This window comes from Zophobas morio, unplaced genomic scaffold (assembly GCF_036711695.1).
Source record: "Zophobas morio isolate AGI-343-1 ecotype UQ-CSIRO unplaced genomic scaffold, CSIRO_AGI_Zmor_V1 ptg000009l, whole genome shotgun sequence".
NCBI classification, from domain to species: domain Eukaryota; kingdom Metazoa; phylum Arthropoda; class Insecta; order Coleoptera; family Tenebrionidae; genus Zophobas; species Zophobas morio.
In genome coordinates, this window is record NW_026972114.1 from 3,520,573 (window position 1) to 3,544,473 (window position 23,901).

Consider the following 23,901-nt stretch of genomic DNA (forward strand, 5'->3'; position numbering starts at 1 on the left):
ATCTGCCAGTCGGAAGAGCTCGCCACAGAAGGAATTTTTTCTTTGGGCAATCTCTTTTTTCTTTTCTGTTTTTCTTTTCCGGAGTTTTTGGCCAGACCAGAACCTTTTTGAAAGGCTATGGAACATAAGTCAATGTTTTGTCATTCTATATAGAAGAATGAATTTAATACACCTATTTAAGAAATATTTTGTCATTTTGTTTTTCACTCTGTATAATGTTGCTGTGATTTTTTCAACATGTTCGTCAAAATTTTGAGTGTTCTTATCAAAAATTACTCTTTTCAGAACTAGAAATTTGGAATCATCATCAACTGGTATAATGCGTTAATCCTCAATGACCCATTAAATGGTACCTGTTGTCAACCATTGATACATTAAGCACTGCAAGAGTACCAGTAGATGTAATGCAGTCTTATGGATTATAACCTAATTCTATTGAGAATTAATATATTTTAAATGATTTTTCAAACATACAGTGACATGCTAAGAGTACTAACATTAATTTGACTAACGCTTAAAGCCAAATAATAAAATTATTTTGGTACTCACTTGCTTACCGATCTACGTAAGAGAAGCTATGAAATTGAGCTGGAAAGTGACTTCACATTTTTGTTAAGACTGCAAATCCCCATTGTACAAAAGTGCAATAAATGCAGATTTCATACAGACATCTTCAAGATAATATTTCTATAAAGATTTTACGAATTTCTGCTGTACAATTCTTATTTTACAATTATTTTCGCACGTTTGATCATCCACTGGGACCCTAGTACTGATTGGGACTTTTACCTTAGTACCTGCTAAGATTGACTGATTTTGGCTAATGAGATACCCTCTAAGAAAAGAGAGGGTGGGTGGGCGGGGCTAATACCTGCTTAAATAAGATCGATTTTGGCAAATGACATACTTTCCAAGAAAAGAGAGGGTGGGTGGGCGGGGTTAGTATCTGCTAAGATAAGAGTGATTTTGGCAAATGATGTATCCTCTTAGAAATTTAATTAAATTATTATAAGAAAAGACACTAGAGGCTCCAAAGCACTTCCAAATTCTTTCCAAACAGGAATCCTTAAAACGTCAATATTGTTTTAAATTTTTCAAAAAAAAAACGGGTTCCCAAACTTAGTTCAAAAACAGGTAGGTCAGAATTTTCCAAAAATAGAACACCAAAGTCCCCTAAAATTGTTTTAAATAAGTTATAAAACAAATCTCCATGAGCTCCCAAAATAATACACCAAGAGTCTTCCGAATATAAAAAAAAAACACTGCGGTACTCAAGACTTTTTCAAATTCGTAAAAAATGAAACACTGAAAGCTCAAAAGAGTTTTTCAAGTTCAGCCAGCAACAAAACACCAGATTACTTTACCAGGGGACTTAAAACTAATAATTTGGAAATTTTTGATACGTCAAACTTTTTTAACTGCTTACTCGATTTTTGCTGATTGTAGGTTCGCTTTAGGCCAGGCAAACATTGTTGTTAAATGGAATTTTATCAAATGTTTGTAGATCAAGTGGCTTATCGAAAAGTTGTCAAAACTGTAGTGATAAAAAATTTGCCGCTTTAAGAAATAGGGAATGTTATTATTAAATTCTGAATTACTGGTTATCTACGTCATTTAGTAACGTTTTTACCAAATCCAATAAAAAAAAATATTTACATATCAGTACGGTGAAGGAAGTTAGAAAGAATATTTTGAATCGATTTAAGGAATAATGACCTAACACACGTTGGACGTTTGGTTCATCCAACTCCTCAATTTGAGAATAAAAATATTGTCAGTTGAATAAAAATTCAAGTTGTCTGTTAATCTGTTTAAATTAACCACATCTAAATTTAGCTTCTGTGTCGGCCTGGTGTTTTTAAAAAGACTTACACCACTGTAACTTTAACCCATCCATTAAGATCAATTATACATTCTGATTCTCCTTTTCTTATTTTCAAAAATATTCTTTTTCATCAAGTTTATAGGTAAAAAATTGCAAAATGTCAACTAGTGTAGTGAAATACAGATTACTGTGGATTGTTGTTTGCTTTATGGCAAAAATAAAAGAATTAACAAATCGTTGTTTTAATATACTTATGTAACATGTTTATAAAGCGTTCTTCGGATTAAAGTTCATAGGTCGTCCACATAATTATGTGAGATTTGCAAAATCATTCAGTCACAATTAAGTCATTGTAATCACATGTTATGTAGATTGGTAATTATAAAATAACAAAATTCTTTAGCACTAATTCTTTAATTGGGTTAATGTAATAATTAAGATTCTTTAACAGACTTAAAAATATCAGTACTTAATTCATATAATGTTTGCTTCGTAGCAGACAACGAGAAAGACAGTTTCTTCGACCAACGCCAATTTGAGGATGTTTTTGTTCACTGCACAATGCATACACTATTAATGTAGCAATTAATGAAAACAACTTAATCTACAATAATTGATTCCTTGACAATACAAAAATTACATAACAATGAGAATGCACTTTTACCATATAATAGAATAATTGTTGCAATTATAACTCGTATATCATTATGTAATGCAAGACATTTCAGATTCGATTGTAGTCAAGCCAAATTCCACCTTTAGTTGTCATTGTAAAACTTTTAGGATCTAGTTTTAGAGGAACTGATGTTTTGGAACTGAGAGAAAACTTGTAGTTCTTCAAAAGAACGGTCAGACCAACTTTTGTTTGCATCATTCCAAACCGGAGTCCTGAAATTACAATAAAAAATAGTTAATGCTTTAAGAGCTATTTTAATGGATGTACCTATACAAATTCTTGGTCCTTCCCCAAATGGAAGAAATGAATAAGGGTGTCTTTGTCTCTTATTTTCCTCAGAAAACCTCTCCGGATTAAATTTCTCTGGCTCTGGATAGAGGTCAGAATCACGCTGCAGACCTATTACAGGAATCCACACTTTAGTACCTTTTTCTATAACTAAATCGGTTCCGGGCACTTTGTAGTCTTTAGTACAGATGCGGTTTAAACCAGGAAGTGGTGGATATTTTCTTAGCGATTCTAAAACAAAAATTTATTTTGGTGAAATACTATATTTCCTAATCGAAACAGTTATACTAACCATTGATAACTTGTTCCATATAATGCATTTCCATGATGGCATCATATGTTATTTTGTTATCATGTTTATCAAGAACCGCATTCACCTCTTGTCTCACCTTCTCTTGAATATCAGGATTCACCGACAGTTCATAAAGACAAAAAGTCATAGTAGTCGAAGACGTTTCAAAACCAGCAAGAAAGAAGACAAAGGCTTGAGCTGCTAGTTCGTCCATCGTCAGTTTCACATCTTTCTTATTATCATCTTGTTGTTCAGTTATGCTACCGTCATCACTAAGTTTTCCCCTATTTTTCAGCTGCAGCAAAAGGTGCATAAAATCTTTCCTGGAAACATTGTTTTTCTCTCGATATTGCACAGTCCCTTTGATAACCCTCATAAAAAACTCGCTCAAACGTGGATTAACTGCCTTCAATGATAACAGACGCGCGATCTCAGGTGACACAAACGTAATTATCCCGGATATATTTCTCCAAAATCCTTCGACAAAGAACAATTTTAAATACTTGGTGTATTCATTGTCAGGATTCTTCAACGAATTGCAGTCTATTCCAAAAGCACAGCTTCCAATAATATCCATGGTGAACCTCTCGAGCATATTTTTGATATCAATGGGAGCTTTTCCTACATTTTTGTCCATCTCTTGGGTCAACTGACCACTGCATGCCACCAAAATGTCAAACATCATCCTCATTTTTCCGGAGGTAAAAGTTGGTGTAAGTTTGACTCTTAAATTTTTCCATTTGGTGCCTTCTAGAGAAAATAAATGAGCACTTAGTGGGTCGTCTTCGTTGAAGTAAACTCCTCGATCGACGAAGTGTTCAAAGTCGTTCTGCATGATGTGTTTGATAATATCTGGGTCTATCGGTACGTAAGTTGGCATGTGTAACATATAGCAACCACCATGAGGCTTAGAATGACTTTTGAAGTATTCATACAAGTGTTCAGTAAAATCTCCAAAAGATTCTTTTTGTAGAAACACATTCTTGAAATTACCGAAGAAAAAAGTAGGAGTGGTGGAGAACAGTCCTTTGCGAGACCAGTAAGAGTGTGACCATTTTACCCAAACTATGAATATGGTAATTAAAGTTGCACCAATAGTTAGTGCGTCTAAAGCCCAAGTATCAGTTAATAGTGCCATTTTGTGTTGCTAATTCTGCGAAAGTTAAAAAAGTGACAAATTAGTGGTTTACAGTCACTTACGTTTCCCAAACAGAGCAGTCCGACACCACATAAACACTGATACGACGCTTGAGCCGGTTTAGTTTACTTCAATTAGTGTCTGATTAGTTGCGAAGGTCACAGGAAATTGTAACTAAGATTAAATTATTAGCCAGTTCAAAACATGAACGATAAATTTATCAGTGCGTTATCTAATTTTTTTAAGAAATAAAAGTCACACGCGGATAAACAAATAGAACTTGAGTAAATAACACTGATGTTGCAGGTATACAGTAACGTGTTGGAATGTTTACTGTTGTTTGTGCGGATACATGTAATTACTATAGCTGCTGTGGCCTTCGTACCACTGTTTAATTAAAGGACATTAATCATAATCAAGGTTCTTTAGAATAAAAATATTTATGAAAACAAAAATTTCGTATCCCAGAGGAAAAATGCAATTTTTTTTGCACCTCTGTTTGCATTTTGAATTTTTGTTGTCCCTTTGTACTAATTAGTTGCTAACTGAAGGCAACTTTTTTGAAAATATACAACGCATCGTAAATAATACACAAATATAAATTAATTGTCAATAACAGTTACACTATTATTCAAATCTGGAATTATGTGAACAGAGTAACGTCATGCTGAATGTTTTTCGTGCATAATTTAAAATTAACATATTGCTTCCCACTATGAACCTTATGGTGTCCTCCCAAAATGGTTATTTATGTTTCACCGTGTCATTTTCGATATTTATAAAAAAACCTGGTCGAAGGTCGTGACAGTGAAAGACATCCAGCATTTACGAAAAGCTAAAAAAATTGATGTTGCGAATTTTATTTTTTAATGAGAATTCCTATGATTTGAAATAAATTGTATTTTCCACAACTACGAACCTAATGGTGTTATCAAAATAAGGTTTATTTGGCAAAACTTTTAAGTGACGTCATCCATTTTTTGGCGGGGGAAGCAAATATTTTTTGACTAAAAATTTACCATCCTTATGACGCTTTAAAACATGCTTTCATTCAGCAGATTTAAAATTAAACTGCAAAACCTTGTTAAATACTTAATTTCATTTTTTCATACTCTAGGGGTCATGACCCGTCGAGAAAATATGAGAGCAACGAGTCGCTCGATGGACACGATTACAAAACTTCCTTAGCATCGGGAAGTGAAAAAGGTAAACTTTGCACATTTTTTTATTGGTTGGATTTACGTCAAAAGAACTCTTTTATTTCCTCGAATTTAAATAGCGAACTAATCATAAAAATATGTTTAACCAGTTTTGCTACGTGTTACAGATTCAATTTTGCGTGTTACTAGACACCGTGGTTTTCGCTGTCCCTGCATCTACATATGTAACCAGCAGTACACAAGATAATAGTTGGTTTCCAGCCGATTGTGTTTTCAATTACGTTACTATGGCAACTTAATGCCCTAGACCCGAGGGTATTATATGGTCAATAACGTACCTCAAATCCAAGCCATTTTCGACGAATAATAAATTAGTAAGAAAAAAACCACATCGGCTATTTCAGGTGTTGTGTATTTAACAGTTTAGATATTTTTATACTATTCTTTATTTCATTGAAATGTCATACTTCAAAATTATTCTAAAATATAATAATAATATTAATGTCTTTGTTTTTAACATTGCAATTTGATTAATATATAAGTCTTGCCTCCCTAATTTCATAGTTCAAATCAGTAAAATATTTAGATTACAAAATTAACCTCTGAACTGGTTTCTTAATTCTAGTAGATCTACGTGTCGCGGGCTGTACGCTTGTTTCTGGATCCATTAATTGTTGTTCAAGTTGAACATGTTTTTGAACAATAGATGAACAATACTCGACACCTGCCGGTACGATATGTTCTTCTGTTGACCTAATTTCTTTCTCTTGAATGAGCTCTTGATTTAGTGTGTTTTCTGTTGATTGAGTCAGAATGTTGGTGTTTGGAGAATTCTTACAATCAACTTCTAGATCCAAGGTAGTGCCAAAACCTGTTTCAGTGTTGATATTCATTTTCTTCTCCACATTACAGGAACGAAGTTGATTGTAATGACGCTTAACTACATAACCATCATCTAGATCTACTAAATAGTGTCGATTACCAATATATTTTGTAATTACATATTCCATACTTCCATAACCCATGTGTTGAATAATTTCTGGATTGAACCCTATCGCCCACTTAAAAGTGTTTCTCGAAACTCGATTTGTTTTTCTCTTTTGCTGATTCAGTTGGTCTCATAAAATCTAACTTGGTTCGTACATGTCTTCCAAAAAAGACTTCTGAAGGTGTCGGTTCAGAAGATAACGGAGTAACTCGATACCGCAGGAGGAATTTACAAAGTTTCGCGTGTAAATCATCGGGTTCATTCATCATGCATTTAAATTTTGTTTTTAATGTTTGACAGTATCGTTCTGCTTAACCATTTGTGGCTGGATGTCCTGGTGCAATCATCCGTTGTTTAATAACATTCCGTTCACAAAATCCAGATGGTTGCATTGTCACTAACTAATATTTCTGGTAATAATCCACACCGACTAAAGATTTCTCGTAAATGATGTATGGTGCTTGCTGATGTAGGAGAATTTTTAACCATAATTACTTCTGGCCATTTGGATTTGGCACCGACAAGAATTACAAAATGATGGTTGTAAAATGGGCCTGCATAATCCATGTGTATACGTTGCCAATTCTTCTCTGGTACTTCCCATTAATGAATTGATGCCTTTGTAGGATTTTTCTTAACATCGCAACAAGCTTGACAACTTTTAACCATATTTTCGATGTCAGAATCGATGCCTTTCTAGTAGCAATAGTTTCTTGCTGGATATTTCATTTTAACCATTCCTAGGTGTGTTGAATGGAGTTCTTATAGAATAATGTGTTGTAATGTTTTTGGAATTACAATACGATGTCGTCTAAATATTATTCCATCGTGCAGTGAAAATTCTAGATCTCTTTTGGTTCCATTTAGAATTTCTTTCTTCATTTTACATAATTCTGGATCTGTTCTTGTTTCTTTTTCAATTTCATAAGCTGTGACGGTTTCCGTACTACTCTGATTAATTAAAATCGTATTTAACACGTATTCATCATCAGTTTGTTCTTCTTCTTTTGGTGTTAATTTCAATGGACTTCTGGAGAAATAATCAACATTTACATGTTCACTGGATTTTCGACATTCGATTTTCTTCTGAAATGTTTTCCAATAATTATACGGTATTTAGGGATGATAGAAATGTAGATACTGGTCGTATTAAAGGCGGGGGAACACTCATTGCCATTAATAATGAATTTAAATCGCATATACTAGACTTAAGTACTGTTACCCTTTCTGTTTCTCTTGTTGATTTGGTAGGATGTAAAATTATTCTGAGTATGACTTCGTTATTTATTTTTTGTGTGTACATTCCACCCGATATTTCCGTTGAAGATTTTGAGATGTTTTGTGATTCTTTTGAGCATTATCTCATTAACTTAAATGGCACTGTTATTATCGTTGGTGATTTTAATGTTCCCAACTTGGTGAAGGATTGCAGAGATAGAAAAAGTACAATTATACGAAATTTAATGACTTACACCAATCTTAAACAAGCTAACACGATAGTGAACAGTAATGATAGAATTCTGGACCTTGTGATTCATAGTGAAATAAATTGTGCAGTTTATCGTGATTTTAGCCCTTTGGTGCCAGAGGACCCTCACCATCCATCATTAAGTGTAGAATATCAGTTAAATATAGAAAAAGTGTCAAACGTTTCTGCATGTTCGACACTTAAACAGTATAACTTTAAAAAAGCGAATCTTATAGAATTATATGATGCAATACTTAACATTGACTGGTCTTTTCTTGAAAACTGTACTGACATTAACTCTCAGATTTGGTAATTTGAAATTTCTATCTTGGTACTCCCGCGAATTAAGTTATCACATTAAAACCAAAAATACTCTGTTTAAAAAGTTTAAGAAATGTCGCTCTTTTGAGTGTTACATGGCATACTCGGATCAAAGGAGATCTGTTAAACAAATAATTAATCGTGATTATAAATTATATTTAACGAAGGTTGAAAATTCTGTTCTATCTGATCCGAATTATTTTTGGTGTTTTATTAAAAACAAAAAAGGTAGAACGGCTGTCCCAGGTACAGTTTTCGATGAAAACCAGGAGTTTAATACACCTCAAAAAATTGTTGATGGTTTTGCAAATTTTTTTTCTGACATTTACAAGGGTAATACTGGTCTAAAAAAGGATAACGATACACTGTCTCATAATTCTCCTCCATTGATTACCATTTCTAATTTAAGTGAAGAGGAAATTTATAGTGCTATGAGGAGATTTAAACTTAATTGTGTGTCAGGGTTTGATCAGATTCCTTCTTTTATTGTTAAAGATTGTGCAATAGCGCTTGTTAAACCTTTGTGTTTCATGTTTAATTTAGCTTTAAATTCAGAAACGTTTCCAAACAGCTGGAAAGATGCAAGAGTTTGCCCAATTTTTAAAAATGGTGATGTGTCAAATATAAAAAATTATCGACCAATTTCGTTATTATCAAATTTATCTAAGGTGTTCGAAAGTGTGATTCGTAAACGCGTGTTTCCTAAAATAAAAAATTTAATAACTACAAACCAACATGGATTCATGACCAATAGATCGACAATATCAAACTTGGTTTGTATCTCGCAATTTCTATCGGAATCGCTTGATAAGAGACGGCAAGTTGATGTTATATACACCGACTTCTCAAAAGCGTTCGATTGTGTTCAGCATGACATATTGCTCTCTAAAATGTCAAGTCTTGGCTTTTCGGAAACATTATTAAATTTTTTTAAATCAAATCTTGATCATAGAACTAACTACGTATCCCTTGGCGATTACCTCTCTGATATGTACATAGCTAATACTGGTGTGCCTCAAGGATCGATATTGGGGCCACTTTTATTCAATATTTATATCAATGATGTTGTTGATTTATTTGTCAATTCGCAGTGCCTTTTATATTGTTACGATTGACGGGCGTATAATAAATCGGGCGTTGGTGAAACTCAAATATTTATTTCTTTAGCTCGAATTACAACACTATCTATTGCAACGAATATGTACAGAAATTAATCCGGCGCTCTTGACTGTCTTCACTGACTGAATGAATCCATTACCTACGGTCGCCTCTATTTAAACCCATAGTCTCTGATCGAGATCCTTCACGAACATCCATCGCGACTCCGCTTCGAGACTCCCCTGGACGCCGCTTCGAGACGCTCCAGACCTGTCTTTATGCGCCCGCCTCTCGGCCGTCAACAGCGATGATTCACCCATCAGCGCCGTGCGTACGTCCAGAAGGCTCTCGACCGCCATAGGCATCGTACTGGGGCGGCGTAAGGGTGTATTTCGTAACACTGCCCCCCTCTTCAAATCCGATCGTCCCGATCGGAAGCGTCTTCGTTGTTTCCTTCGTACCGTTTTAGTCGATCGAGATGAACGATCTTCATCTTCGTCTTTGGTCCACGTTGGATCCGATAAACTACGTCATTTATTCTAGTGACGATAGTGTATGGACCTTCCCAGTCAGGAGCCAGTTTTGGGCAACGTCCCTTCTTCCGTCGGGGGTTATACAGCCACACTAAGTCATCTTCCTGGAATCCGCCACAGTTGGCCTTCACATCATAACGGGTCTTCATTCGGTCACTGGCAATCTTGATCCGGCCCCTCACTAGTTCATGTACGTTGACCAACTTCTCTTTCAGTTCGTCCACGTAGTCACGTACTTCCATCGGTTCTTCGGATGGCAATCCAAAGACTAGGTCACAGGGCAGCCGCAGTTCCTTCCCAAATACAACGTGAGCAGGTGTTTGGCCCGTGGTGTCGTGGATAGCTGCGCGGTAGGCCAGCAGGAATAGTGGAAGGTGCTGGTCCCAATCCCTTTGGTGCTCTTCTACCACTTTCGAAAGGTGTTGCTCCATAGTCCGATTGAACCTTTCCACCATGCCGTCGGACTGTGGGTGTAGTGGCGTTGTCCTTGTCTTACGTATTCCCAGTAGCTGCATCACTCTTTGGAAGACGTTGGATTCGAAATTGCGTCCCTGGTCTGAGTGAAGTTCCAAGGGGACGCCAAACCTACTGATCCAATTGTCAACCAGTACTTTCGCGACCGTGACGGCTTCCTGATTTGGAATGGCATAGGCATCTGGCCACTTGCTGAAGTAGTCGCTAGCCACCAGGATAAACTTGTTGCCGTCGTTTGTTACAGGGAACGGACCGGCCACATCGATGGCGATTCTTTCGAAAGGTGCCCCAACATTATATTTCTTCATCTTTCCCCTCGCCCTGGTATGAGGACCTTGGCTGGCCGCACACGTCGTACACTTGCGACACCAACTTTCGACATCGTCACGATGACCTACCCAATAAAACCTCTCCCGGATTTTCGACAAAGTTTTGTTCACTCCGAAGTGGGCTCCAGATGTTCCGGCATGAACTTCCTCTAAGACCTTGGAAACCTTTACCTTGGGGAGGACCAGCATCGTCTTAGAGGTACGCCCATCAGGACTCTCCCACTTTCGCTTCAAGAGCCCATTTTCCATGACCAAGGAATCCCATTGGGCCCATAATGCCTTCAAACTGGGGGATTGGTCGGACAATTCTGCCCAGCCGGGTCGTTCGACTCCTTCCTCCTTCCACTTTAGTATTGGTCCGATTATGTCGTCTGCTTCTTGCTCACGCTTTAACCGCGCCGTTGTCCATTCTTCATCTTGCTCAAAAATCGTCCGACGAACGGGCAGGTTCCCTTCTTCCGCGTCGATCCTGTCGCAGTGCTTGCACTCTCCACACGGACGCCTTGACAAAGCGTCAGCGTTGTTGTGAAGTCGACCCGCTCGGTGTTTGATCCTAAAGTGGTACTGCTGTAGTCGTTCCAGCCAACGCGCTACTTGGCCCTCGGAATTCTTTATCTGCAGTAGCCACGAGAGGGCAGCGTGGTCGGTCCTGATCAGAAACTCCTGTCCGTATAGATACTTGTGGAAGTGGTTGACGGCTTTGACAATGGCTAGCAGTTCCTTCCTTGTGGCACAGTAATTTCTCTCTGGTTTGGAATGTAATTTACTAAAATATTCGATAACCCTTTCCTCCCCATCTTGTATCTGCGACAATACGGCCCCAACTCCCGAGTTACTCGCATCGGTATCGAGGACGAACCTTCCTTTGTCCCTGGGGTAAGCCAAAATGGGGCTGGTGCACAAAGCCGTCTTCAGTCTCTTAAAGGCCATCTCACATGTACTGCTCCACTTGAAAGTCGCCTTCTGCTCCGTCAGTTGGTGTAACGGTGCTGCGATGTCGGCATACCCTTCTACAAATCGTCGGTAATATGTGCAGAGTCCCAAGAAGCTTCGTAGTTCATGCTTGTCTCTTGGTATGGGCCAATCCCGGATAGCAAGAACTTTCGTCGGGTTGGTTTCTATTCCTTTCTCCGACACGATATGGCCCAGGAATTCGACTCTTTTCTGGAAGAGCGAGCATTTCTTGGGATTTAGTTTCAAACGAGCCTTTTCCATTCGTTCTAGCACCTCCTCGAGATTCTTCAGATGGTCGTCAAACGTTTTGCCCATAATCATGACGTCGTCGAGGTATACCAGGCAGGTCTTCCATGTCAGTCCTTTTAGCACCATCTCCATCAGCCGTTCGAATGTTGCTGGCGCATTACATAACCCGAAGGGCATAACGGTGAAGTGATAGAGGCCACTTCCGGTGGAGAACGCAGTCTTTTCTTTGTCGTCCGGGTGCAAGCCTACTTGCCAGTAGCCACTCTTCAAGTCCAAGGTCGAAAACCACGCCGAGCCGGATAAGGTCGTCAAGGTATCGTCTATTCGAGGAAGGGGGTAACTGTCTTTCTTCGTGACGTCGTTCAGTTTCCTGTAATCGACGCAAAATCGGGTAGTCCCGTCCTTCTTGGTAACCAAGACTATTGGAGATGACCACGCGCTGTTGGATTCTTCAATTACCCCATCTCTCAACATGTTGTCCACGAGTCTTGTAGCTTCTTCTTGTTTGGCTAGGGGTAGTCTTCGAGGAGCCTGACGGATCGGTTGCGTGTCACCAGTGTTTATTCGGTGTTCTACGATGTTGGTCTTCCCGAATGGTTCCTCCTCTGAGGCGAAGACATTACGGTGCCTACGAATGAGTCCTTTGGCCAGTTTTCTCTCACGAGCAGACAGCTGGTCCCAGTTGACCTCCAAGCCTTTGGTATCCCCTTCCTTAGACTCATTCTCAACGTCTTCTTCCTCGCAGTTCAATACTCGGGCGACTGGCTCACACATTCCGATAATCTCCCCTTTTCTAATATTGACTGCATTGGGAAACACGTTTGCCACACGTAAGGGTATGTCACGATCGGTTTTGACTAGGGTGCTCGCGATCAGGAGCTTGTGGGTCGAGTCATGTGCCGGCTGCACCATCCCCAAACTGTATCCGGGGTTCGTCTCTACTCTGGCGGGGACGATGACTTCTGCATTACCATCTACCTTCGTTGTCTGACAGACCACTAGTCTGACTGTTGCAGCTTCCACATTCGGACGTCCCAACACAAATTCTTCGGCTCCGAAACGCAGAATTTTCTGTTCTGGGTCGATCATTAAACCATACCGGCTGATTAGGTCCATACCCAGAATGAAATCGTCAGCGATTTCCGCCACCAGAACTTCATGCTTTATTCGGAGTCGACCGAGCTCTACATTCACCACCGCTGTACCCAGAACCGGTGTTGTTTCTCCCGTGACCGTCTTCACATTCGTGGCGGTACGTACTGATTTAATTTGGCAATTTTGTAACCTGGATCTGCGTGCAAGGGACACTTCGGCTCCTGTGTCGATGATGATCTTCGATTCCCGTCCATTGATTTTTCCGCTGATTGTCGGACTGTCGACGCTCCCCGCGATACTTCTAACCATTACAGTTGTTGGGGCTTCTCTTTTAGCAGCCAGTACGCGCCCCGAGATACCGACTGCCTTTAGTTTTCCTGCTCCTGATGTAGAGGAGGTCGCGGCTGCGATCTCCTCATCGGCGCTGGCGATCTAACACGGCAATCCCTCCTAACATGCCCTTGACGCCCACACCTGTAACATTCTAGGCGCCCTCCATGTTGTCTGCCCGTCTTGATTTCGGCAATTATTTCGCGGGCGAGTTTCTCAAAGTTCTCGCTCATTTTGTCGAGACTCTCTTGAATAGGGTTTACTTCGCCCTCAACCCCAATGCCTCGTATCTTAACGTTGGAACGAGGTGAGCTGTTGTATGCGGCGTCCACTTCTAACGCTCGAATCAGCGCCTCGGATGGTTTCTTGAACCCGGAGATTTGCAGGACTCTTCTTACCTCACTATCTCTTACGCCGTTTACGAAGGTTTCTGCTGCCAGTCTGTCTTGGAAGTCTTGCGGAGCTTCAGGATAGGCGAGGTGTACCAAACGTTTAACATCAGCCGCAAACTCCTGAAGAGATTCACTACTCTTCTGAATCCTAGATTTAAGCTGCGCTACGAAAACTTGCCGGAGGTGTTCATCTCCAAATCTGAGTTCGAGGGCGGTCGTCAAAGCGGTATAGTCCTTCTGGTTCTCTTCTGATAATGTCTGTAGAATCTCCAGGGCCGCACCTCGTAGTGCTACTACCAAAACGGTCGCTTTCTGTTGGTCATTCCAGCTATTCGACAAGGCCGCAGCTTCAAATTGCTTCTTATAAGTAGTCCACGACGTCTGCCCATCGAAAATAGGGGGTTGAACTCTCACCGGACTGAATTCTGCAGGGGTCGCAATTGTAGGTCGTGGTGTTTGCAACCTTTCTTCGAGCTCCTTGATCTTGTTTTCCATTTCATTTCTCACCTCGTCCACTTCATTTCGCACGACTTGGAGGATTTCGCTTCGGCTGTTCAAAAGTGTAGTTTGCATAGCTTTTAAATTTTCTTCCATTATTCTTTGATTTTCTTCCATTATTCTGCGATCTTCTTTTCTATTTTCTTCCATTATTCTTCGATCTTCTTTTCTACTTTCTTCCATTATTCTTTGATTTTCTTCCATTATTCTGCGATCTTCTTTTCTATTTTCTTCCATTATTCTTCGATCTTCTTTTCTACTTTCTTCCATTATTCTTTGATTTTCGCTCAACATTTTCATCATTTTTGTCAGTTGTTCCTCCATGTTGGCTGTTTGCGCTCTTGTGGTAGTCGGCATAAAATTTTCTTCTAGAAACTTCTAGAGTCTTGACGGACGTCGCGCGAGAGAATTTTCTCGAAAGTTCACTTTGTTCCGGTCTCCCCTAGTAGCACCAACACAAATTCGAATCCCGATTTATTTCACAATTAATCCCACTTCTGACACCAGTGTTACGATTGACGGGCGTATAATAAATCGGGCGTTGGTGAAACTCAAATATTTATTTCTTTAGCTCGAATTACAACACTATCTATTGCAACGAATATGTACAGAAATTAATCCGGCGCTCTTGACTGTCTTCACTGACTGAATGAATCCATTACCTACGGTCGCCTCTATTTAAACCCATAGTCTCTGATCGAGATCCTTCACGAACATCCATCGCGACTCCGCTTCGAGACTCCCCTGGACGCCGCTTCGAGACGCTCCAGACCTGTCTTTATGCGCCCGCCTCTCGGCCGTCAACAGCGATGATTCACCCATCAGCGCCGTGCGTACGTCCAGAAGGCTCTCGACCGCCATAGGCATCGTACTGGGGCGGCGTAAGGGTGTATTTCGTAACAATATGCAGACGACTTAAAAATTTTCAGAATTGTGTCAAGTAGGGAGGACTGCCTACAACTTCAATCTGACATTAACCAAATTTTCAAATGGAGTGAAAACAATAATCTAAAATTAAATCTAGCAAAATGTAAAGTGATTTCCTTTACTAGGAATGAGAATAAAATTAGTTTTGATTATAGCGTTAACACCGTTCAACTGCACAGATGTTCCACATTTAAGGATCTTGGAGTAATTTTTGATCAGAAATTGTCATTCATTGATCACACATTAGTTGTGTTACATAACTAATGCAGCTTTAAGAATTCTTGGTTTTATAGTACGTAACTTCCGAGATTTCCATAGTGTGCCCGTGTTAAAAATCCTGTATTTTTCGTTAGTTAGATCCAAATTAGAATATGCTAACTTTATTTGGTCCCCATACTACATATATCAAAAAATCAACTTAGAAAAGGTTCAAAGGAGGTTTTTAAAATTATTATGTTTTAGAACTGATAATACCTATCCCAGTCGTGGTACTAATCAAAAATATTTACTGGAACGTTTCGGGATTCAGTCACTGCACTGTAGAAGGTTAATAGCTAGCATATGTTTTGTAGTTAATTTGTGTCGTAATAGAATTGATTGTCCATATCTTTTATTTATAGTACAGTTCTTTGTACCTTCATTTTATACACGGGACAAGAGTATGTTCAAACTTAGACACTACAGAACCAATCTTGGTATGAAATCACCTATTAATGTAATGTGTCAGAACTTTAATAAAATCTCTCAAAATTGTGATTTATACAATGATAGCCTTGGTTCCATTGTTAATTTTGCCAGGGGTTATTTTGATTCAATTGCTTAAGAGCGAATGTTAATTTATTTCCATATTGTTACACACCCGCCCACTGTATGTCGAATTTAACTTAATTTCTAAATTCATTAATTAACTGCGGTTGTAATTGATTATTTTAGTAATATTTTATTTTTTAGTACTCTTAGTTTAGTTTAACATTAATTAACTTGTAATTACCCTGTTAATGGAAAATTTCTGTTGGGTAATAAATTTATTATTATTATTATTATTGAAACCGGATAAAAATTGTGCATATCTTAACATTCTGGTAGCAGATAAGGCTGGAAGTTGTTTTTAAGGATTTAATATAATACTCAGTGGTTTATTATCCACAATTAGAATAAATTTCCTTCCATAAATATAATGAAAAAATCTTTTGACATTCCAATAAATGGCTGTCGCCTCTTTATCTAATTGACTATAACTACGTTCAGCTTTTGTCAACGACCTGGATTCAAAAGTAACTGGTCTTTCAGATCCGTCTGGAAAACGATGTGACAAAACACCTGAAAGTCCATACGAGCCGGCGTCTGTGGCAAATGTTATGTCTAAATCAAGTGTAAAAGACATGAGAATTCATTCACTGGCTATTTCAACTTTGGCTTTTTTGAACGCTGTTTCACATTCGATAGACCGTTTAAAATTTGTGTCTTTTTTTAACAGACATTCCAAGAAAAGAGTTCGGCCTTGGTGCTTCTGTGATCGCTTTGATTTTATCTTCAGATTTTTCGAGTCCTTTTTCTGAAATCACATGACCCAAAGATTGAATTCTCTTCTTGAAAAATTAACATTTTTCTCGATTCAGATGCAGATTATATTACGTAATCGTTCAAGAACTTTAATTACACGAAGTTTACATTCTTCAATAGAAGAACCTTAAACCATTATATCATCAAAATACGCTGTGGTACCTCCTAAATCGTGAACAATTTGATCGATGACTATATGCAATTCATTTGGAGCCGTTTTGATACCAAAGAAGAGACGTTTAGCTAAATAGGTACCTCGATGAGTTGAAATTGTTTGTATTCGTGCACTTTCATCATCAAAAGGAACATGTAAATATGCTTTGAAGACATCTAATGTACATAAATATTTACCATTTTTCATTTTATTGAAAATATCTTCTATTCTAGGAATAGGATATCGATTATCTTGAAGTTGGTTGTTGATAGTTACTTTGTAATCAGCACATAGTCTAATGTCACCATTCTTCTTCCGCACAATAACCAAAGGTGTTCCCCACTCGGAGTGATCAGTTTTCTTAATAATACCCTGATTTTCTAAGTCATCTAATTCCTGTTCAACTTTCTCTTGGAGAGCGTAAGGAACTCGGCGAGGCTTTATAAAAATTGGTTGTGCATTAGCTCGAAGAGATAAAGAGCATTGATAGTTTGGAATTTCACCAACTTTTGGTTGAAAAACGTCGCTGAATTGATTGAAAATTTCTGACATTGATGGTTGACAAGTAGAAATAGAATAAAAGTCATGAAGATTATCTGTAAGTTTCGAATCCATTTTCTTCCCATAATGGCTGTACCATAATCAGAAACGACAAATAAATCTTCCATGAACTCCTTCTTTTTATATGCAACAGGTATTCGTATGTAACCCAGAGGTTTAAATATTTGAAATTGAATGTTTGTACTTCGAAGAGTCACTTTAAGATTCAATGTATCGAAGATTTTCTTTGGAATGATGCAACATTATTTGTCAAAATTATGACGGACAACCAAGCCTTCAATTAAAACAAAAATGTTACCTACAAAACTGTTGCTTTACTACTAAGGAACTATCATTTCAATGATTTTTATCTCAAAAACGAGAATACGTTTGTTAGAACTTTCTGTTTTTTTTTTGAGGTATACTCATCAGCACCCACATTTTTTTTAACATGTGTTTCAAAAACGCCTTGTATAAAATTATAGGAACGAGGGGACACCACTTTTTACTTACCACATTCATATTTTCTCGACGTGTTATAACCTCTAGAGTACAAAAAAGTGGTCTCTCGTTTCCGTCTGTCTGTCTGTCTGTTTGGTGTTTGTATCCAAACTACTGGACCGATTATTGTCAAATTTTGTACATATATTAGGAATATCTTGTAGATTGTTAAACGCTAACTAAAATTATTATTTGTACTTGAACGCCCTAAAAATTGAGCTAGGTAAGCTAGACCTGTAGCCGACAACAACAGGGCGAATTTTGTAGCTAACGAATCCACTCCCAACCTGCAACGTGGAGCACTTGTAGTTGATTTTGTATGAACATATTGTTATGTTTGTTGATTTCACAGTAATGCAAAATTACATGACTAACTATACAGCAATTATGTACACAATAATTCCGACTGGAATGGATTTGACTAGACTCTACTTCTACAATTGTCTACGGACTTCATTGACCGCTCCCGACGGTGGTTGCCATTTAAAGAGCCAAGAGTTCTGGAACAGCCATCGCGACTTCCGCTTCCAGGTTTTCCTTTAGCGAACGCCGCCCGGTCGCCGTCACCAACGATGAATCACTCATCATCGCCGCACATACTAGAAAACACATAGGCGTCGTACCGGAGCGGCGTATGGGTTTATTTTGTAACAATATTTTACTGGTTGGTTAATAGAGGTGTTAGTGCAAACCCGGAGAATTAAATGTCTCGCCGGAGACGTTACACTGAAAACCGGAGGTTCCGGGGAGAACCCAGAGGGGTGGCAACCCTAACTATAAGCCAAATTTCAACTTTCTACTTTGAAAATGATTACAAATCACAGAAGTATCTAAGAAAAGTTAAATATTTTTAATTTCTGCATACATCGGTCGTAGCTTTTGCTCAGTGCGGTTTTTAATGAAGAACTTACCTATCTTGCTTGAAATTAATAATTTACAATAGTCGCTTTACGACTGCGGACAGTGCAGCACGTGTTCGTGTCTTCCGGCCTCCCCTCCGTTCATCGGCAGTAAAGCAGCGGAATAAATCTGGCCGCATATAAATCCACCGTTAATAATTCGTGCTCACCTGTACATAAATACAAACTAAATTATCCGGATATAAATCCGTTTTCTAAACGGCATAACCACGTGTTCACGATAATTTGTGGCCCCAATATTTCAGAAAAATTCCTAGTCGTGTGAGTTATGGACTAACTTTATATTTACGATATTAATTTCCTCGCGTTTCCTTGTTGCAGCCGAGCCATCATCAGGCGTAGGTATTCTTCGTGGCCACGTAAAAGATGCGTCTGGAAAACGATGGCACGATAGCATTGTGCCCGTACCTGGGTGCGGTGGTTCCGCTGGTTATTATCTCTCTGCTCTCGCCACTTTAACTCATCCAAGGACGGAAGTGGAAATACGACGCGTTATCACAACCGGACCACCGACGACGCCGCGACGCCCGATAATTGCCTCGATAAACCACGACGAGGAGCAATTTTTAAGGGAGAGGGTGTCATTCAGTTGCAGAAACTTTCAAAGAACGGGAAACGTGGATCGAAGTTACAAGTTACAAGTTGATACTAAATACGTGAATGTAATTGAATAAAATTACACTGTAAACGTTTACTGTAGTAACAATAAATCAGCATCAACCAATTTTACATTGTTTCTTGAAATAGCTAAAGCAAAGTCGGTCTAAAAAAGTTAGACAGTAGTTTCCTCGCCCCCAGCCAGTTGAAGTATCCATTGATATATGATTAACGTTGTCTATCAACGGTTAACTGTCAACGAAAGACAGTTATAGTGTCACCTACTTAACAGTTAATTAATATTTTAGGTACTAAGTTACACAGTAAAGAAATCATCTAAATCATTTTGGCCAATACAACCGACTGACACAAATTGTAATACTAATAAATATTAACTAATAAACAAAATTGGGAAAAGAGTTTATGTCATTTTTATCTGTTCAGTTTAGGCTAGTATTATCTAAATAGTGAAGATTACGCGATTATTTACATCTTAAATGTGCGTAGTTTACCACAAATTGGGCAATAATAAATTTATAATTATTATGAAGTATCAATGTACTATGTTTTTTTTTAAATATAAACTTAATCGCTGACGATAACGGAACCACGATGATCTAATTTGGACGCAACAATCTAATCTGTGAAAAATACTTGTAAATAGGTGACTCGCAAAAATGAGCAAAGATCTGGAAAATGATAAAAAAAATATAGTACAAACAAATCAGTTCAAAGTATCACACAGTGAATGCGACAATGATTGGGTTGTTTGTAATTGCGTTTATAGTCCTGTTTGTTTTTATTTATTATGAAGATATTAAAGGTTTCATAGTTGCCACAATATATATGCATAAATTACCAGAACCAAAAGCCAATTTTTTTTTCGGAAATATCTCTTCGTTTCTTGACACACCTGGTAAGTACTAAAATTTCGTTCCTCAGGATTCATGTAAAGATTTTTAGAAAACATATTCAAAATTTTGCGAAAATGGGGGACCGATTATTATCCAATATATCATACGTGGGTTGCCCACATGTCAGCTGTCAATATCGTAAATCCTTATGATTTTGAGGTAGGAATATCAAAAATGATTTAGACAGAATACAATTTTTCAATAAATTCCAGATTATTATGTCTAATATGAAACACAATACGAAGGGATACTTTTATCACATGTTTCATAACTGGTTAGGTACAGGACTATTAACCAGCGAAGGAAACAAGTGGCAAGAAAGAAGGAAAATTTTAACGCCAGCTTTTCATTTTAACATATTGAAAGAATTCATTAAAGTTTTTGAAGCAGAAACAAAAAATTTAGTTGATGTACTAATGAAAGAATCCCATAAGCCCTACGTTGCTATAACCGACTTAATTTCTGATTTTACTTTAGACACCATAGGCGGTAATTGATCAAGTACCTACTACTAACAGTAAATGAACGTTTGTTTTTAGAAACTGCAATGGGAACAAACTTTAAAGAAGAGGACATAAAAGTTAGCGGGAGAGACTATAAAAAGGCTATTCATGAAATTGGAAAACTATATGTTTACAGGCTAAGTCGCCCGTGGTTGTTGTATAATTTGTTGTATGTTTTTGTCCCGCAATATTTCAAGGAAAAAAAATTAGTTAAAACTTTACACACTTTCACTACTAATGTAATTTCAAACAGACAAAAGAACTTTAGAACGACGAAAACAGAAAGTGAAGTAGATTTTTCTTATTCTAAACGCAAACGTCTAGCCATGTTGGACTTACTTCTCACTGCTAAAAAACAAGAAGGCTGCATTGACGACGACGGCATTAGAGAAGAAGTAGACACTTTTATGTTCGAAGGACACGACACCACGTCTGTGGCTATTTCTTACGCTCTCATGTTAATCGCTTGCCATCGCGATATACAAGTACAAAATTAAATATGTGCTTACGCTTACCAACTCTCAATTTTACTACTTTCAGGACAGAATTTATGAGGAAATACAGCAAGTAGTCACTGATTCATCTCAGCTTGATTACCAAACCTTGCAAGAACTTAAATATATGGAAATGTGCATTAAAGAAGTTCTACGAATGTACCCCAGTGTGCCCTTCATTGCCCGAATCTTAGGAGAAGATATAAAAACGCACAGTGGTCACATCTTAAAAACTGGTTCTTTGGTCCAGCTTCATATCTATGACGTACATTACAATCCTGACATTTACCCAAATCCCAAGACATTTGATCCAGATCGGTTTTTGCCGGAAAATAGTCAAAATCGACACAACTTTGCATATGTGCCTTTTAGTGCTGGACCAAGAAATTGCATTGGACAAAAATTTGCAATTTTGGAAATCAAGACTGTATTGTGTGGTATTCTTTCGGCATTTATTTTGGAACCGGTTGACACTCCAGAGACTGTTGAATTAATTACCGATGTTGTTCTGAGGAGTAAAGATAACATCAAAGTGAAGTTTGTTCCAAGAAAAACTGTCTACTAATTTAAAATAAGACAGTTTTTGTTGTTCTGAAGTATTTTGCTCTTCTTAATAAAGTTTTAGACCCATTTCCTGCATTTAGACATTTAGAACTATATTTAAAAAGTCTGTGTTGTAAATGTACGACAGCAGGTTAATTATCCAGTTTTCAAGAAGGAAGTTATGCTCCTCCTAAATTTAGTTACAAACTTACTGGCGTATCAAGTGTGTCCAAGTATTGTAACATGTCCACAACCGCATTTCAGGCAAAACTACCTCATCACTTTGTAGTTTAGAAATTAAACGTTAGTGGTACGTATCATTACTAACGTAATAGTTAGTTATAACCCATAACAAAAACCAGTTAAAATTGTATTAATTTATTTATTCAGTTTAGACTAATATCATGTACATGTGACGACTAAGCTATTTCTTCTTCTTTGTGTGTAATTTATAACAAATTTGGCAATACTGAATTTCTAATTATCCAGTTACACGTTCATTTAAAAAATAAATATAATCGCAGACGATAATGGAATCGCTGTCAGATAATTTGGACGCAACAGTTTCAACAACTTTGTCTGTCGAAAGTACTTGTAAACAGATGGCTGGCATAAATAAACAGAGATCAGAATAATGATAGTAACTAATAATACAGATTAATTGGTACAAAGTCTCACACTGTGATCTCGAATATGATTTGGTTCTTTCCAGTTGCGTTTATAGTACTGTTTGTTCTAATTTATTACGAACAGATTAAAGGACTCATACTTGCGAAAATATGCATGGATAAATTGTCACAAGTACAGACTTATCATATTTTGTACATTTTAGATAGGATTTAAGTATTCAGCAAAATTTTCGGGTGACATCGTCTTTTTTTTAGGGGGGATAAGCAAATATATTTTGATCAAAAATTTACCATGCCTGTAATAACATTAAAATATCTCCAAGATTTCAAAGCATTCGGTTTTGTAGTTCCTGATTAAATCAATGAAATACATTTACGCATTCATTAATTTTTTTGAGTCACCCTGTAGATCTAAATCCAAAGAATATGAATGGAATGATGAATTACAAGTACAGACTCATCATATTTTGTACATTTTAAATAGGATTTACACAGCAAACTTTCGAGTTGACGAATTTTTTTGGAGGGAGATAAGCAAATATATTTTGACTAAACATTTATTATGCTCTTTATAAGCTTAAAATATCTGCAAGATTTTAAAGCATTCGGTTTAGCAGATTCAAAATTAAATTGCAAAATGTTGTTTTATAATTTTGATTTTTTTCCAAAAATCTGGACGTTTCGGGTAAAACTCTATTCGGAATCATAAACTACATGTTTAGGACTATATTATTTTATACAATTTAAAACGCATTTGAAGTGACGTCATCGCATTAGTGGTGGGGATGATTAGAGAAATTTTGGTTAGCGTTTTACCATCTACAACTACATGATATTCCTAATATACATAAATACAAAATTTGCCAACAATCGGCCCAGTACTTTCGGAGATTATCTGTATAATAAAAATCCGTGACGGCAGACAGACGGACAGACGGACAGACAGACGGAAACGGGAGACCTCAGATCCAAAGTAATTTTTTGAGCTCTCTCGGAAATTGATTCTGGGACTATTTCACTCATTGTTGTAATGCGTAATCACTAATTATTATAAAGTATGCACAAATGCGTTTTTTACAATAACAACTGATGATTTTTTCATCAACAAAGTGACTGCCTTGGTACCCCAATGACAACTGTAATCTAGATTAGACGACCTATTTTTAAAAATTAAAAAATTGAGGTTTTCTGTGTTTTGGAGAGATTTTACCAAAAAATTATCTAAGTAATTCGTACGCAAAAAGTTTTAGCGGACTCAAAAGTGTTCGTAAAATGAGTTTTTTTCGGACTCAATCCCAAAAAGTTACCATGATGATGATCTCGAATGGTCATTTAGGTAAATAAAGCATAATCGTTAAATGCAATAATTAAATAAGTATATTTTAAATTAATAATGTTATGATTATTAACTATTGATTCCCCAAAATGTAAAGACGACCGACACATTTTTTCGTGTTTGTATTTTCGAAAAATATTTGCTTTAGTCACATTAGTCGTATTAAGAGATT

General features: G+C 37.4%; 4 protein-coding genes across 4 annotated transcripts in view; 2 read left to right on the forward strand and 2 right to left on the reverse strand.

Annotated features, from left to right (window-relative positions):
• Nucleotides 1-23,901, reverse strand: part of LOC135125676 (uncharacterized protein) — a 381,416-nt gene that overhangs the window by 200,133 nt on the left and 157,382 nt on the right. The window lies entirely within an intron of this gene.
• Nucleotides 2,221-4,520, reverse strand: LOC135125758 (probable cytochrome P450 6a14). The gene is made up of 4 exons (XM_064051430.1): nt 4,282-4,520; nt 3,082-4,234; nt 2,769-3,020; nt 2,221-2,713 (listed from the first exon to the last, which is right to left on the reverse strand). The coding sequence occupies exons 2-4, from the start codon at nt 4,217-4,219 to the stop codon at nt 2,550-2,552; spliced, it is 1,554 nt and encodes a 517-aa protein (XP_063907500.1). The 5' UTR covers nt 4,220-4,234; nt 4,282-4,520; the 3' UTR covers nt 2,221-2,549.
• The window catches only part of LOC135125763 (small ribosomal subunit protein eS21), a 567,386-nt gene continuing 547,611 nt past the window's right edge, over nt 4,127-23,901 (forward strand). Inside the window, exon 1 of the mRNA XM_064051436.1 lies at nt 4,127-4,139. The gene's annotated coding sequence lies outside the window, so the exon portion shown is untranslated. The remainder of the gene's footprint in view (nt 4,140-23,901) is intronic.
• On the forward strand, nt 20,044-21,851 carry LOC135125590 (cytochrome P450 4C1-like). Its single transcript, XM_064051229.1, has 5 exons — nt 20,044-20,226; nt 20,274-20,383; nt 20,437-20,713; nt 20,764-21,212; nt 21,268-21,851. Exons 1-5 carry the CDS (start codon nt 20,067-20,069, stop codon nt 21,784-21,786), a joined length of 1,515 nt encoding a protein of 504 aa, XP_063907299.1. The 5' UTR covers nt 20,044-20,066; the 3' UTR covers nt 21,787-21,851.

Coding starts and splice junctions, on each gene's coding strand:
- LOC135125758 (XM_064051430.1), bottom strand. CDS start 4,219: ATGGCACTATTAACTGATACTTGGGCTTTAGACGCACTAACTATTGGT. Junction 3,021..3,081: donor TATGGAACAAGTTATCAATG/GTTAGTATAACT, acceptor TTTTTGTTTTAG/AATCGCTAAGAAAATATCCA. Junction 2,714..2,768: donor AGGACCAAGAATTTGTATAG/GTACATCCATTA, acceptor TTGTAATTTCAG/GACTCCGGTTTGGAATGATG.
- LOC135125590 (XM_064051229.1), top strand. CDS start 20,067: ATGATTGGGTTGTTTGTAATTGCGTTTATAGTCCTGTTTGTTTTTATT. Junction 20,227..20,273: donor TTCGTTTCTTGACACACCTG/GTAAGTACTAAA, acceptor AAAGATTTTTAG/AAAACATATTCAAAATTTTG. Junction 21,213..21,267: donor CTTGCCATCGCGATATACAA/GTACAAAATTAA, acceptor TACTACTTTCAG/GACAGAATTTATGAGGAAAT.